Genomic DNA, 17,897 nt, shown 5'->3' with positions numbered 1-17,897 from the left:
CAAGATTGCACCACTGCACTCCAGTCTGGGCGACAGAGCAAGACTCCATCTCAAAAAAAAAAAAGAAAAAGAAAAAAGAAAAAAAAGACGTCATTTATTTGAGAAAACTATCTGTTTTGAGTATAATAGAAGCCAGTTGAAAACTTGATGGGTGTAACCATTTCTAAAGCAATTAATTTCTCCTCACGTGGAAAATAGCTCATCAATAATAAACTGTCATACCTGCTCCCCTAGGCCTGGGGATCAATGTTGGAAAATACTATGATAATTTGAAATCATACTTGTTTCGTTTACTTCTTTTCTCTTCTACAACTTGCAGGGATCAATATTACTACAGCTGTGGAAGAGAGTCTGTAATTTGGGAGATCACTCCTCCTGCGTTGTTTAGACAACCCTCCAAAAGGATTCAGAGGCTGTCACAGCCTAGTGGATTCAAAACACAGTGTCTACTAAATAGGTGGAGTATCTTGAGAATCTCTGTAAATCCTAATCTAAGCTGGCCAGATGTCTCAGTATTTTTGTTCTAATTTTAGTGTGTGCAATTTCATGAGCTAAAAGTCCACTTGTGTTCCAAAGCATCAGGTAAAAAATCAAATATTTGCAGCAATTGTAGGTAATCAGAAGATCATCTTCAGTAATTACATTTGACTCAAATTGTGGTGAAACTAAAATTTATACTAAACCTTACCATTGTTAGCCAGTTAAAAGGAAATATGCAACTAAAACACCACAGGTTTTTGCAATTTGTGGAATTTGTTCTCCTGTATCTCTCTGACTTTGATACTTTTTCTTCCTTTTGCTTTGAAGGCTGAATTTCTCCTTGTCTTTATAAGACCACTAGGTGGTACATTTTCCATGGGAGCTAAGATTCTGATGTGGTTGTTGGAAAAGCTAATTCAATGTTAGGCTGCATTAGTGGAATATACACAGTGTACAGTTATGGAGAGGTGATAGGGCTACTGTGTGCTGCTTTAGTTGGAACACACTGGGCATGTATGTGCGGTTATGGATGTTATACCTTAAGAAATGATAATAAACTTCAGACTATTCAGAAGGTGGGAAATGAGATATTGGGCTTCTGGAAACTATGTTATGTGAAAAATAATTAAGAGAAATGACATGTTTAGTTTAAAAAAGAGAATAAGAAAGTGGTGACAGCTGTGTTAAAATATTTAAAGGGTTGACATCTGGAAGAGGAAGAAGAGGTGAAAGTAAAATTACTTTATGTTAATCTTAGAACTAGAAGTAGAACATTGACAGGGCAGCAGACGTCAGCTTAGTGGAGGAAAATCTTTCTGACTAGCTATCGGGTAATGGAAACTGTCCAGTAACGGTAAGTGAACCAGCATTCCACCCCCATCCCTGAAAGTTTTCAAGCCCAGGCTGGAGCTGTGACTTTACATGGATTTTAAAAAGATTCCTACATTCAGAGAAAGGTTGAACTAGACAGCTTGAGTCTTTTGCATCATAGAATACTGTGAAAGAAGGCCCAATTCTTCCCACAAGGTTTCCTCAATTACTTATTTATCAATTCATTTAATAAAATCTGCTGTACCAAATACATACAATTTGGTAGTTATGTATACACATAAATTTGGTAATGTGTCTATAGTTATAAACAAAGGAATACTTTATTGCCACTTCTTGAGACCTCAGTTTGATGTTGCATGTAAATAAATGCTCTTTAGTGTTAAAACATTTTGTATTTTTTTAAGTTTATATTTCCCTGCTTTTCTAAGTAGACTTTTCTGCTGCTTGAACATACATGTAACCATTGTTCATTGGCTTAAGCTCTTTATTATGAACATCAACTATTTTATAATACTTTAATATAGAAAACCTCTCAGGAGCTGTTTAAGTATAAAGTCAAGATTTTCCTTAGGCTAAATGGTCTGACTTCTGTGCTTTCAAATTATGAGATATTTGCTTCTCATAGTTATTTCTGTCATTTCTCTTTTTGTCAAGGGAATAGTCTCTAATCAACCACTTTTTAAATCTTCTGCGAATTGGAAGCAGATCACCAAGTTTGTTATAATTATGTGAAGGAAAAAAGCAAGTGCTTAGTGAAGATATACAGGGCTGTCCAATAGATTACAGATATGAGCCTGGACTTTGTGACATATATTTTAGTTGATTAACTAAAGGAGCTCAACTGCATATTTGAGGAAGTAGAAGAAATAATCAGCAAACTTGAACACATGTCAATTAAGATTATCAAGTCTGAGAAACAGAAAAGAAAAAAATGAAGTAAAAAGAACACGTCTTCAGAGACTTGTGTGGCACTTTGAAGAGCATCGACGCAGCCATAATGGACATCCCATAGCAGAGGAGAGAGATCAAGGGGTGGGAGAAATATTTGAAGAAATAATGGCCCAAAAACATCCTAAATTTGATGAAAAATATTACACATCCATGAAACTCAATACACTCCAAATAGGATAAACTCAAAGAGATTCAGAACTTGACACATTGTGATCAAACTGTTGACAGCCAAAGACAAAAAGAAAATCTTGAAAGCAGCAAGAGAAAAACAACTCTTTGTATACAAATGATTTGCAATAAGATTAAGAAGTGATTTCTTATCAGAAACCATGAAGGCCAGAAGGCAGTAGTATGCCGTATTTAAAGCACTGAAGGATTGGCCAGGTGTGGTGGCTCACGCCTGTAATCCCAGCACTTTGGGAGGCCAAGGTGGGTGGATCATCTGAGGTCAGGAGTTTGAGACCAGCCTGGCCAACATGGTGAAACCTCATCTCTACTAAAAATATAAAAATTAGCCAGGTGTGGTGGCTCATGCCTGTAATCCCAGCTACTCAGGAGACGGAGGCCCAAGAATAGACTGAAAGTTAAAAAATAGGCACAAATAGACTGAAAGTAAAAAAATGGAAAATGATACACCATGCACACCAACCAAAAAAGATCTGGATTGGCCATACTGATATCAGACAATATAGACTTTAAGACAAACATTGTTACTAGAGATAGAGAAAGGACATTTTATATTATAAAAGAGGCAGTTCATTAAAAAGGGAGGTGGAGGTTGCAGTGAGCAGAGATTGCGCCACTGTACTCCAGCCTGAGCCACAGAGTGAGACTCTGTCTCAAAATAAATAAATAAATAAAATAAAGCACCGAAGGAAAGAGATTGTAAGCTAAGAATACTCTATTTAGCAAAATTACCCTTCATAACTGAAGGGGAAATTGCAATATTCCTAGATAAGCAAAAATTGAGAGAATTCATTGCCAGCAGACCTGCTTTACGAGAAATAATAAAGTCTTTCAGACTAAGTGAAAGGACAGTTAGCCTGGGCAATATAGTGAGATCTCATCTCTACTAAAAATAAAAAATTTATTGGGGTGTAGTGGTGAATGCCTGTGGTCCCAGCTACTCAGGAGGCTGAGTCAGGAGAATTGCTTGAGCCTGGGAGGTTGAAGCTGCAGTGACTATGTTACTGCATTACAGCCTGGGTGACAGAGTGAGACTGTGTCTCAAAAAAACAAAGACATTTGACAATAACTGAAATCCAAATAAAGGGCACAAAAAGAATTAACTACATAGGTAAATATAGAATGTAGCACATTTTATATAGTACATTATAATTACATTAAAATGTAAATATGTATATATATTTTTGTTTGTAACTCTTTTTCTTCTACCTGACATAAAAGACAATTGCCTAAAGCAATAATTATAAATTTATGTTGATGGGCATACAATGAATAAATAAAAGTACAAAGGAGGGAGGGGATAGAGTTATATAGGAGCAAAGTTATTATATACCATAGGAATTAATTTGGTGTTAGTCTGAACTAGATTGTTGTAAGATGTACAGAGAAACAACTAAGGAAATAATTTTTAAAATGTAATAAAATAAATAACAAGGAAATTTAAATGGCACAGTAGAAAATATCTAACACAAAAGAAGGAAGAAATGAAAGAACAAAGGAACAAAAAATATAACATAAAAAATAGCAACATGGCAGGCATAAATATTACCTTATCAGTAATTACATTAAATGTATGTTACATTAAATGTAAATGAATTGAACACTCCAATAAAAAGACAGGATAAAAAAATGGATAAAAATTCACTCAACTATATGCTGTCTACAAAAGACATACTTTAGATTCAAATAAACAAATAGACTGAAAGTAAAAAAATGGAAAAAGATATACCATGCACACCAACCAAAAAAGACCTGGATTGGCCATACTGATATCAGACAATATAGACTTTAAGACAAACATTGTTACTAAAGACAGAGAAAGGACATTTTATACTATAAAAGAGTCAATCCATTAAAAAGATATAACAATTATGGCTGGACGCAGTATCTCACACCAGCACTTTGGGAGGCCAAGGTGAGAGGACTGCTTGAGGCCAGAAATTCAAGACCAGCCTGGGTAATATAGTAAGACCTCATCTCTACAAGAAAAAAAAAAAAGTAAGAAAGAAAGAAAAGATAACAACTATAAACATACATGCACCCAACAACAGAGCAAAAACCTGATAGAATTCAACAATAATAGTTGGACACTTCAATACCCCACTTTTAATAATGGGTAGAATAACAAGCAGAAGATCAGTAGCGAAATAGAAGGCTTGAACAACACTAGAAACCAACTATATCTAACACATGTCTATGAAACCTCTACTCAAAAATAGGACAATACACATTCTTCTCAAGTGTACATGGAACATTCTCTAGGATAGATCACATATTAACTCATAAAACAAGTCTCAATAAATTTAAGAGGATTAAATTCATAGAAAATCAATTCTCTGAACCAGTTCAATGAAATTGGAAACGGATAGCAGAAGGAAATTTAGAAATTTAAAAATACGTTAAATTAATTACACTCCTAAACAACCAATGGGTCAAAGAAGAAATCATTTTGATATGAATAAAACTGAAAACATAACATACCAAAGGTTATGAGATGCAGCTAAAGTAGTGGTTAGTGGGAAATTTATAGCTGTAAATGCCTATATTAAAAAAAAAAAAGGGGCAGGGCATGGTGGTTCACATCTGTAATCCCAGCACTTTTGGGAAGCTGAAGCGAGAGACTCATTTGAGGCTAGGAGTTTGAGACCAGCCTGGGCAACATAGTGAGAACCTATCTCTTCTAATAATTAAAAAATTAATTGGGTATGGTGGCATGTGTCATGGTCCCAGATACTCAGAGGCTGAGGTGGGAGAATCACATGAGCCCCGGTGGTCAAGGATGCAGTGGGCTGTGATTGTGTCACTGCATTCCAGTCGGGGTGACAAAGCAAGACCCTGATTTTGAGTTTCTCAGAAAATCAAATAAAATGAGAAAACAAACAAATAAAAGCCAGCAAATGAGAGAACCTAGATGAAATGGACAAATTATTATAAAGACAAACTACTGAATCTGACTCAAGAAGAAATAGACAATCTTAACAGATCTGTAACAAGTGAAGGGATTGAATTAATAAAAAGCTTCCTACGAGGAACAGCTCAGAACCAGATGGCTTTATTAGTGAATTCCACGAAATATTTAGAAAATAATTAACACCATTCCTTCAAACTCTCAAAAAATCAGACACTTTCCGACTCATTCTATGAGGACTTGTATTATCCTGATACTAAAACCAGAAAAGATGATTACCAGATAAGAAAACTGCAGACCAATATAGTTTATGAATATACATGCTATAATCCACACCAAAATACTCTACTAGCAAACCAAATCCAAATGTACATGCAACAATTCATACCAAAAACTAACAAACTGAATCCAGCAAAATGTAAAAAAAATTATACACCATGACCAAATTGGCTTTACCCCAGGAATGTGAGAATATGTTGAGCTCAAAATACAAAAATCAAAGCAATACACTAAATTAATAGAATGAAATAAACGAAAACTACATGATCATCTCAATAGACTCAGAAAAAGCATTTGACAAAATTCAAGATACTTTTATGATAAAAATGCTAAACAAGCTAGGCGTGGAAGGAAACTTCCTCAACTTGATAAAGGGAATCTACAAGAAACACACAACTAATATAATTAATGGTGAAAGACTGAATGCTTTACCCCTGACATCAGGAACAAGCAAAGTTGTCAGCTCTCACTATTACTATTCAGTCTCATACTAGAGATTCTAGCCAGGGCAATTAGGCATGAAAAAAATAAAAAATAAAAATAAAATAAAGGGCATCCAGATCGGATAGAGAGAAGTAAAACCATCTCAAGTCAGAAATGACATGATCTTGTATACAGAAAATCTTAAGGAATCTACATAAAGACTATTAGAGCTAATAAATTAGTTCAAGAAGGTGCAGAATCCAAAATCAATACAGAAAAATCAATTGCATATCTACTATCAATGAACAATCTGAAAATTAAATTAAGAAAACCAATTTTGCAGTAGTATCAAAAAGAACAAAATTATACATATAAGGAATATTGCTCAGCCTTTAAAAGGAAGAAAATTCTGACACATTCTACAGTATGGATGAACTTTGAGGACATTATGCTAAGTTTAATAAGCCAGTCACAGAAAAGACAAATACTGTATGATTTCACTGATTTGAAGTACCAAGAGTAGTCAAATTCATAGTGACAGAAAGTAAGATGGCTGTTGCAGGGAATAGGGAAGGAGGAAAAGAGGAGCTTAACATAATGAGACCTCATTTTCTACTAAAAATAAAAAAAAATTAGGCCAGGCATGGTGGCTTACACCTATAATCACGGCACTTTGGGAGGCCGAGGCAGGCAGATCACCTGAGCTCAGGAGTTCGAGACTAGCCTGGCCAACATGGTAAAACCTTGTCTCTACTAAAAATACAAAAATTAGCCAGGAGTGGTGGTGTGCGCCTGTAATCCCAATTACTTGGGAGGCTGAGGCAGGAGAATTGCTTGAACCTGGGAGGTGGAGGTTGCAGTGAACCGAGACCACGCCATTGCACTCCAGCCTGGGCAACAATAGTGAAACTCCATCTCAAAAAAGAAAAAAATTAGCTGGGCATGGTGGCACAAGCCTGTAGTCCCAGCTACTTGGGAGGCTGAGGCTGGAGGATTGCTTGAGCCTGGGAGATCAAGGCTGCAGTGAGATGTGATGGTGCCACTGCACTCCAGCCTGGGTGACAGAATGAGACCCTGTCTAAAAAAAAAAAAAAAAAAAAGAAAAGGAATAATTCCAGCTTCCTTTTTTTCATAGAAATTGATAAAGTGATCCTAAAGTTCATATAGAAATGCAAGGGAACTCAAATAGCCAAAAACATTCTTGAATAAGAACAAAGTTGGAAGACGGTTTCTCATTTCAAAACTTACAGAAAAGCTGCAGTAATTAAGACAATTTGTTACAGGCACAAGGATAGACATTTAGAGCAATGAAACAGAATTGATAGTTCAAAAGTAAACCCTTACATTTATGGGCAATTGATTTTTGGCAAGGGTGTCAAGATAGTTTAATGGGGAAAAAATAGTATTTTCAACAAATGGTGCTGTGATAACTGGCTATTTGCATGCAAAAGAATGATGTTTGACCCCTACATCATACACAAAAATTAACTCAAAATTGATCACAGACCTAAATATAAGAGCTAAAACTATAAAACTCATAGAGAAAAACACAGGCATAGTTCTCTGTGATCTTGAGATAGGCAATGGTTTCTTAGATATGACCTTTGGTGTCATATCTTAGCTATGACCTTTTGTTGTCATATCTAAGCTCATGTGACAAAAGAAAAAATAAATTGGACTTCATCAAAAGTAACCTTTATGCATTAAAGGACACTACCAAGAGAGTGAAAAGACAACCCACAAAATAGGAGAAAATTATTGAAAATTATATATCTGATCAGAGACTAATATTCAGAATATATAAAAATAATCCTGAAAACTGTACAATAAAAGACAAATAACCCAATTTTTTAAATGGGCAAAGGATTTAAATAGACGTTTACCCAAAAAAGATATACAAATAGACAAGAAGCATATGAAAAGATGCTCAGCATCATTTGCCTTCCTGGAAATGCAAATTAAAATCACAATGGGATACCACTTCACACTTATAAGAATGGCAAGGATAATGATAAGAAATAATAAATCAACAAAAAAAAACATGTCGTTGAGGATGTGGAAACATTAAAATCCTTATACATCTCTGATGGGAATGTAGAATACTGCAACTAATATAGAAAACAGTTTTTCAGTGCCTCAAAATGTTAAATATAGAGTTATTATATAAGCCAGCAATTAGACTCCTAGACATGTACCCAAGATAATTAAAAACATACATTCACACAAAACTGGTACACAAATATTCCTAGCAGCATTATTCATAATAGCCAAAAACTGGCAACAATTCAAATGTTCATCAATGGATATGGATAAACAAAATGTGGCAATCCATACAATGGAATATTATTCAGCCATAAAAAAGAATGAAGTATTGATACATGAATCTTCTAAACATGCTAAGTGAAGGAAGGCAGACACAAAAGGCTACATATTTATATGAGTCTATTTATTTGAAATTCCTGGCCGAGTGCAGTGGCTCACACCTGTAATCCCAGCACTTTGGGAGGCTGAGGTGGGCAGATCACTTGAGGTCAGGAGTTCGAGAACAGCCTGGCCAACATGATGAAACCCCATCTCTACTAAAAAATACAAAAATTAGCCAGGCATGGTGGTGTGTGCCTGTAATCCCAGCTACTTGGGAGGCTGAGGCAGGAGAATCGCTTGAACCCAGGAGGCAGAGGTTACAGTGAGCCCAGATAGTGCTACTGCACTCCAGCCTGGGTGACAGAGCGAGACTCCATCTGAAAAAAAAAAAAAAAAAAAGGAAAAAAAAAAAAAGAAATTCCGGAATAGGCCAATCCATAGATCCAAATCCATAGAGACTGAAAGTAGATTAGTGGTTCCCAGGATTCTGAAATTAGATAGTGGTGGTGGTTGCATACCTTTGTGAATATTTTAGAAACCACTGAATTGTATACTTTAAAAGGGTAAATTTTCTGGTATGTTGATTGTATCTCAGCAAAAAAACAAAACCCAAACTAATAGCCTACCCCTAGAGAGTAATCATGTATTTATTTGAGAAAAAAATATTTTCCATATTAGGCTCATAGGTTTGTCATTTAATTGGTAGGTTTTTGATTAGGGAAAGAAATATGTAGGGAGCAGCCTATGAAAATTGGCCAAGTGGCTGGCAGTTATGACTAGCACTATCTCAAATCATACTACAGAGGAGACTGGCCATTGCAGAGGGGCCCTCAGTGGTGACTGGAATTTTTATTTCAGAGATTTAAGAGGAGGAATTGGTATAAAATGAAGTGTTTTTCATAATGAAGGTCACAATTCATTCGTATCAGATCATAAAATCAATTCCAGTTTTTTAATGATGAAATTAAATTAAAATTTAAAAATTAGAATGCATTGTATAGGGTAAGTATTATTTCATAATAATTTTGGTTTCAGATACACAGACACACATTTACATATACTGTATCACAATATAAAATGTACAGTTTTTTTTTTTTGAGACTGGGGTCTCACTTTGTCACCCAGGCTGGAGTGCAGTGATGCAATCTTGGCTCACTGCAGCCTTGACCTCTTGGGCTCAAGTGATCCTCCCGCCTCAGCCTTGCAAGTAGCTGGGACTACAGGCACATGCCACCACACCTGGCTAATTTTTTTAGTTTTTGTAGAGACAGGATCTCACCGTGTTTGCCTGGCTGGTCTCAAACTCTAGGCCTCAAGCAATCCTCCCACCTCCACCTTTCAAGGCAGAGGGATTACAGACATGTTGGGATGCCTTTTGGGATTACAGACATGAGCCACTGTGCTGAAAAAATGTACTTCTTACTGTGGATCATAGTAAAAAAATTTTAAGAAACACCAGTCTGATAGAAAGAGCATGACTGTGGGATAGATGTTCCTAAGATAGAAGCAGTGTATATAATCGATTAGAAGTTGATTGTAGCAATGGAAAATCCAATTGTTGTTTCTCCATCCAACAGTTATAATATTTCATGTTTCCATTTGCATATAGACCCTTTAGTGATAACTCAGCAAGAGATTCTCTTCGAATCTCTGATCCTTCTCCCCGGATATTACAACTCTCAGTAGCCAAAGGCACAGACCCAAACTATCATCCTTCAAGAAAAGTAAGTGTGCCCTTGTGGAAGAAACAGTTCCTAATTGACTTGTAACATGCTACCTACCCTCTTTTTCTAGATGTGTTTTCCTTTCTTCCTGTTTATTTTTCCCTCTTATCAAATGAACTTTTCTGACTCTTTCCTCCATGCCTAACGTATCAGTCAGGATTGGATCAGAGAAGCAGAACCACTATGGATGTTGTAGAATACAGGATTTATTATAGAGATTAGCCCTTCAGCAATTGTGGGAACTGGTGAAGAAGCCTGTGGAATGCTGTTATGGCAGCTGGGACTTGAGTCTGGTTATACATCTAGAAGCAATGAGGTATAATAGGGGCAAGTCAGCAGTTCCCTGGAATATGTCTATGATAGGGGAAGCCTCTAGGGGTTCTTTAGGCAAGGAGGGTCTAACCTCTTCAGATAGAGGAAAGGTTGATTCTAATAGCAAGGGAGGGTCAGCAATATTTTGGGGTTTAAAGTCCCCAGCTTCATTGGAATCTGCCCATATATCCCCATTCCAATGTTGAAGGCCCCACTCTTGTCCAATCATTGATCTAACTTTAACATAAAAGACTGTTCAAATTTGGAAATTCAATTTTCACTGTAATTCACCCACTCACAAAATTAGATTCTGGGTCTGGTTTTCAGAATGTTCAGCCCTGTGCTATTAGAAGATAAGGCTTTCAAAATTTTAGGGAAGTCATAGAAGCTTTCTGGTTCTGTATGTGGACATTACCATGGGATTTTATTTTTTTATTTTTTAAGACAAGATCCCACTCTGTCCCCCAGGCTGGAATGCAGTCATGTGATCACAGCTCACTGCAGCTTTGACCTCCCAGGCTCAAGTGATCCTCCTACCCCGGCCTGAATAGTTGGGACCACAGGTGCATGCCACCACAATCAGCTGGCTAATTTTTACATTTTTTGTAGAGACAAAGTTTCCTTATGTTGTTCAGGCTGGTCTTGAATTCCTGGGCTCAAGCGATCCTCCCACCTTGACCTCCCAAATGCTGAGATTACAGGTGTGAGCCACTGCACCTGTCCTACAGTTGGATTTTAAAGGCCTGAACTTACCATTTTCTTTTCTCAAGTTCTTCAGTTCACTTAGAAGCAACCAAGCAATCCTACTGCACTTATTTCACTAAAATGTTTGCTTGCAGCAGCTGCTTCATCACCCAAGCCTTGCTTTCTGTTTTGCCACTGCACGCCATGGACTACAGTGTATTTTTTTTCACCACTAGCAATAGGATCATTAATGCCTTTAAATATAATCAGTTTGGAAAACAAACTCCAGATAATCTAAAACCAATACAGAGAACCCAGACTTAAAGTTCTCATCTAGGTGTCTGTTGCTTTATGCCAAACCATCCCCAAACTTAGCATAAAACAACAATGATTTTATTATGTTCAAGGATTTTATGACTGAGAAATTCTGACTGGGAAAGCAGGTATGGCTTTTCTCTGCTCCATGATGTCTGGGGCCTCAGCTGGGAAATCTGTAAGCCGTGGGTGTCTGAAATGGTGGGGGGCTGGAATCATCTGGAGGCTCCTTTACACTTGTCTTAGTCAGCTTGGGCTGCTGTAACCTAAAACCATCATCTGGGTAAATTAAACAAAAGATATTTATTTCTCACAGTTCTGAAGCCTGGGAAGTCCAAGATTAAGATACTGGCATATTCTTTTCTTGGTGAGGGCCCACTCCCTGGCTTGCAGACAACCAGGATTTTGCTGTATACTCACATGGCCTCTTCTTTGTAGGTTCTCAGAGAGAAAGATCTCTGGTCTCTCTTCCTTTTCTTATAATGACACTAATTCTATTATGGGGGCTCCAGTCTCATGACTTCATCCAAATCTAATTACTACCCAAAGTGCCCCATCTCCTAATTCAATCACTGGTGGTTTGGGCTTCAACATGTGAATTTCAGAGGGACACAAACAGTCAGTCCACAATAACACCTGCGTGTGGTGCCCAGGCTGGGATAATCTAAAAGCTGGATAGGCTCAGTTGGGAATATCTGTAGGAGTTCCTTCATATGATCTCTCCATGTGGCTTAGACCTTTCTTGTCAGGAGAGCTGTTCTGAGAAGGAATATACTAATATGAAGTGTCTCAAGGGTGAATATTTTGAGAGAACAGGTGGAAGCTGCATGATTTTTATGGCTTGGCCTTAGAAGTCACATAACGTTACAGCAGTCATACTCTGTTTATTGTTGTAGTTACAAGTCTGGCCAGATTCAAGGGGGCAGCGACACAAACCCCACCTCTCAACTGACAGAAGTGTCAAAGAATTTATAGGCACTTAAAAAAAACTGCCACACCCGATGATGTAAGCTTTTTAGGTATCCTTGAGCATGGATTTTATATGCAGAAAAGACTGTTTAGAGGTATGCTATAAATAATCAATAGTCTCATTTTTAAATTTTCAAATTTAAAAGTTGATTTTTCTTAGGCTTTTAAGTTTGGCTTGCAAGTTTTGTTATTTTATTTATAATTCCAGGAGTTTTTAACAATTAATTTTAAGAGCCCTAAATAATTTTTTTTACATAGCTACCCCTAAAGTGTTTATTTTATAAATTTACCTTTTACACTTTATTTTCATTCAACTTACTCATTTTACAGTGCATAAAACAATTGTACTTTATCCATTCTTCCTTGGTCCTTTGATTGATTTCTTCATTCAACTTTTTTCTTTTTTTGTGATTTTTCCATAAGTTATTGGGGTACAGGTAGTGTTTGGTTACATGAGTAAGTTCTTCAGTGGTGATTTGTGAGATTTTGGTGCACCCATCACCCAAGCAGTCTACACAGCACCATATTTGTAGTCTTTTATCCCTCACCCCACTCCCACTCTTCCCCCCAAGTCCCCAAAGTCCATTGTATCATTCTTATGCCTTGCGTCCTCATAGCTTAGCTCCCACATATCAGTGAGAACATACAATGTTTGGTTTTTCATTCTTGAGTTACTTTACTTAGAATAATCGTCTCCAATTTCATCCAGGTCACTGCAAATGTTGTTAATTCATTGCTTTTTATGGCTGAGTAGTATTCCATCCTATACATATACCACAGTTTCTTTATCCACTTGTTGATTGATGGGCATTTGTGTTGGTTCCATGATTTTGCAATTCTGAATTGTGCTGCTATAAACATGCATGTGCAAGTATCTTTTTCAAATAAGGGCTTATTTTCCTCTGAGTAGATACCCAGCAGTGGGATTGCTGGATCAAATGGTAGTTCTACTTTTAGTTATTTAAGGAATCTCCACACTGTTTTCCACAGTGGCTGTACTAGTTTACATTCCCACCAGCAGTGTAGAAGTGTTCCCTGATCACTGCATCCACACCAACATCTACTGTTTTCAGATTTTTTGATTACGGCTATTCTTGCAGGAGTAAGCTGGTATCGCATTGTAGTTTTGATTTGCGTTTCCTTGATCATTAGTGATGTTGAGCATTTTTTCATATGTTTGTTGGCCATTTGTATATCTTGTTTTGAGAATTGTCTGTTCATGTCCTTAGCCCACCTTTCAATGGGATTGTTTGTTTTTTTCTTACTGATTTGAGTTCATTGTAGATTCTGGATATTAGTCCTTTGTCAGATGTATAGATTGTGAAAATTTTCTCCCACTCTGTGGGTTGTCTGTTTACTCTGCTGACTGTTCTTTGCTGTGCAAAAGCTCTTTAGTTTAATTAAGTCCCAGCTATTTATCTTTGTTTTTATTGCATTTGCTTTTGAGTTCTTGGTCATGAAATCCCTGCCTAAGCCAATGTCTAGAAGGGTTTTTCCAGTGTCATCTTCCAGAATTTTTTTTTTTTTTTTTGAGACGGAGTTTCACTCTTGTTGCCCAGTCTGGAGTGCAATGGTGCGATCTTGGCTCACTGCAACATCTGCCTTCCAGGTTCAAGCAATTTGCCTGCCTCAGCCTCCCAAGTAGCTGGGATTACAGGCATGCACCACCACACCAGGCTAATTTTGTATTTTTAGTAGAGATGGGGTTTCTCTATATGGGTTAGGCTGGTCTCGAACTCCCAACCTCAGGTGATCTGCCCACCTCAGCATCCCAAAGTGCTGGGATTACAGGCGTGAGCCACCGTGTCCTGCCGTCTTCTAGAATTTTTATAGTTTTGGGTCTTAGGTTTAAGTCCTTAATCCATCTTGAGTTTATTTTTGTATAAGGTGAGAGATGAGGATCCCATTTCATTCTCCTACTTGTGGCTAGCCAATTATCCCAGCACCATTTGTTGAACAGGGTGTCCTTTCTCCACTTTATGCTTTTGTTTGCTTTGTCAAAGATCAGTTGGCTGCAAGTATTTGGGCTTATTTCTAGGTTCTCTATTTTTTCCATTGGTCTATGTGCCTATTTTTTTTTTCTCTTTTTGAAATGGAGTCTTGCTCTGTCACCCAGGCTGGAGTGCAGTGGCGCAATCTCAGCTCACTGCAATCTCCGCCTCCCAGGTTCAAGTGATTCTCCTGCTTCAGCCTCCTGAGTAGTTGGGATTACAGGTGCCCACCACCACACCTGGCTAATTTTTATATTTTTAGTTGGGGCAGAGTTTCACCATGTTGGCCAGGCTGGTCTCGAACTCCTGACCTCAAGTGATCTGCCTGCCTTGGCCTCCCAAAGTGCTGGGATTACAGGTGTGAGCCACTGCACCTGGCCTATGTGCCTATTTTTATACCAGCACCATACTGTTTTGGTGACTATGGCCTTATAGTATAGTTTGAAATCAGGTAGTGTGAGGCCTCCAGATTTGTTCTTTTTGCTTAGTCTTGCTTCAGCTATTCAGGCTCTTTTTTGGTTCCATATGAATTTTAGAATTGTTCTTTCTAATTTTGTGAAGAATGATGGTGGTATTTTGATGGGGATTGCATTGAATTTGTAGATTGCTTTTGGTGGTATGGTTGTTTTCACAATATTGATTCTACCCATCCATGAGCATGGCATGTGTTTCCATTTGTTTGTGTCATCTGTGATTTCTTTCAACAGTGTTTTGTAGTTTTCTTTGTAGAGGTCTTTTGACTCCTTGGTTAGGTATATTCCTAAGGTTTTTTTTTTGTTGTTGTTGTTTTGGGTTTTGTTGTTGTTGTTGTTTTGTTTTTGTGTGTGTGGGGTTTTTTGTTTTGTTTTGTTTTTTGTTTTTTGTTTTTTTTGCAGCTATTGTAAAAGTGGTGGAGTTCTTGATTTGTTTCTCTGCTTGGTCACTGTTGGTGCATAGAAGAGCTACTGATTTGTATACATTAATCTTGTATCCAGAAACTTTGCTGAATTCTGTTAGTAGTTCCAGGAGCTTTCTGGAGGAGTCTTTAGGGTTTTCAAGGTAAATGATCATGTCATGCAAACAATAACAGTTTGACTTCCTCTTTACTGATTTAGATACGCTTTATTTCTTTCTCTTGTCTGATTGCTTTGGCTAGGACTTCCAGTACTATGTTGAAGAGGAGTGGTGACAGTGGGCATCCTTGTCCCATTTCAGTTCTCAGAGAGCTTTCAACTTTTCCCCATTCAGTATTATGTTGGCTGTGGGTTTGTCATAGAGGGTTCTTATTACATTGTTATGTCCCTTGTATGCCAATTTTGCTGAGAGTTTGCTGGATTTTGGAGAGTTTTGGAGAGTTTGTCAAATGCTCTTTCTTCATCTATTGAGATGATCATATGATTTTTGTTTTTAATTCTGGTTATGTGGTGTATCACATTTATTGACTTGCATGTGTTAAACCACTCCTGCATCCCTGGTGTGAAACCTAGGTATTAAGTTCAAAATTATGCATGGCTAAAAGGTTCATTCAATGTGCAAGATAAGCAAATGGATTGTAAGGTAATAAAGTATAAAAAGTTCATTCACATAGTTTCAAATGGTACTTTTTGCAGCTACCATTTAAGAAACTAGCATTTTTCAAGTTGTAGTATCGAGGAAGAATATCCACAGTTATCTGAAAAGGCTCTTGGCCTCAATCCATCCTCCTGCCTCAGCCTCCCAAACTGCTGATGTCACAGGCATGATCCACCACACCCAGCCTTATGGTTCTTTCTAAGTTGAAAATTACATTAAGGAAAGGAACTGTATCTTATTATTCCTTGTTGTGTCTTACATACTATAATTGACTAAGAAATATTTGTTTAATAAATTGAATAAGTACATGATTATTTTAAGTCTTTTTAGATCGTAAGCCTTAATTGAAAGCAATGGTTGTCATATATTTCTTTCATTTTCCCAGAGGCTGAGAGGAGAGAAAGCTTTATTCATGCTTTAAAATGCTTACAGTGTTTACTTAGTACTTCGTTGTGTCGTACAAAGAGGTAGGATCTTCAGTTTGAATGTTACCTCTACCTCTTACCATGTAAACTTAAATAAATTAATGAATCTCACAATACCTTGGTGTCTTAGAGACCAATCTCTTGCTGTCTGAGAGAATTAGAAATAAAAATGATACCCGAGGTGATGAATAAATGATTCAATATGTTATGGTTTGATTTGTGTCCCCATCCAAATCTCATGTAGAATTATAATCCCCAGTGTTGGAGGAGGGGTCTGGTGGGAGGTAATTGAATCATGAGAGTGGATTTCCTCCTTGCTGTTCTTGTGATAGTGAGTGAGTTCTCAGGAGATTTGGTTGTTAAAAGTGTGTAGCACCTTCCCCTTTGCTCTGTCTCCTGTTCCCACCATGTAAGATGTGCTTCCCCTTTGCCCCTCCACCATGATTGTAAATTTCCTGAGGCCTCCCCAGCCATGCCACCTGTACACCCTGCAGAACCATGAGCCAACAAGACCTCACTTTACAAATTACCCCGTCTCAGGTAGGTCTTCATAGCAATGCAAGAATAGACTAATACACAAAACATGTGAAACACTGTCAGTGTTAGTATCATGATCATGATCTTCATCATCAATTAAATAGCACAAAAAGGAATTTGATTAATACACAAAACATGTAAAATTTGACTAATACACAAGACTAACACATAAAACATGTGAAACACTGTCAGTATTAGTATCATCATCATCATAATCATCATCATCAATTAAACAGCACAGGAAGGAATTTTAACCCACAGTTAAAGCCCCATTTTATTTCCAGTTATTGATTATATTTTCCTTCAAAGTTTTGTGGTAAGCTTTGATTTTGAATACAAGTAATTTAAATAGAAGACCATGTAATTTGGACAAATTTCCACAATTCAGATAGTGAAAAATAACCTGAGAGTCTAGTGGGGAGATGTATGGTTCTGCTTTTCTTCTTATTGGCTTTGGCTTCTTTTTCTTATCTATTCCAATTAGAAGAGAGACACTTAAATTCACTTTAAGCATGGTGATTTGTGATAATATGAGCCCCCATTCCCAAAGGGCAAAAATAATTACGAACAAAGCTAAGTCACCCTTTATAGCAAGGATCCCCAACCCCTAGGCTGTGGACCAATACCGGTCCGTGGCCTGTTAGGAATCAGGCAGCACAGTAGGAGGTGAGCAGGAGGGTGAGTGACCATTACTACCTGAGTTCCATCTCCTGTCAGATCAGCAGTGGCATTAGATTCTCATAGGAGCGTGAACCCTATTGTTAACTGTGCATGCAAAGGATCTAGGTTGTGCTCTCCTTATGAGAATTTAATGCCTGATTATCCAAGTTGGAACAGTTTCATCCCTAAACCATCCTTTTCCCAACACTGCCCATGGAAAAATTGTCTTCCACGAAACTGGTCCCTGGTGTCCAAAAGGTTGGGGACCGCTGCTTTATAGCATTCTTTTTTGGTGGGGCTGAGCCTG

The 17,897-nt window shown here is 37.4% G+C and overlaps 1 protein-coding gene across 4 annotated transcripts in view; it reads left to right on the top strand.

Annotated features, from left to right (window-relative positions):
- The window catches only part of SPMAP2L (sperm microtubule associated protein 2 like), a 79,555-nt gene that overhangs the window by 49,392 nt on the left and 12,266 nt on the right, over positions 1 to 17,897 (top strand). For all 4 annotated transcript variants that reach the window (XM_054484674.1, XM_054484676.1, XM_054484677.1 and 1 more), the window contains 2 exons: positions 320 to 457; positions 10,032 to 10,146. In XM_054484674.1, the coding sequence (XP_054340649.1) occupies positions 320 to 457; positions 10,032 to 10,146 (253 nt within the window). The remainder of the gene's footprint in view (positions 1 to 319; positions 458 to 10,031; positions 10,147 to 17,897) is intronic.

Source organism: Pongo pygmaeus, chromosome 3, assembly GCF_028885625.2.
Source record: "Pongo pygmaeus isolate AG05252 chromosome 3, NHGRI_mPonPyg2-v2.0_pri, whole genome shotgun sequence".
NCBI classification, from domain to species: Eukaryota; Metazoa; Chordata; class Mammalia; order Primates; family Hominidae; genus Pongo; species Pongo pygmaeus.
Note: the sequence above shows the minus strand (reverse complement) of the source record. Positions and strands in the feature narration are given on the sequence as shown.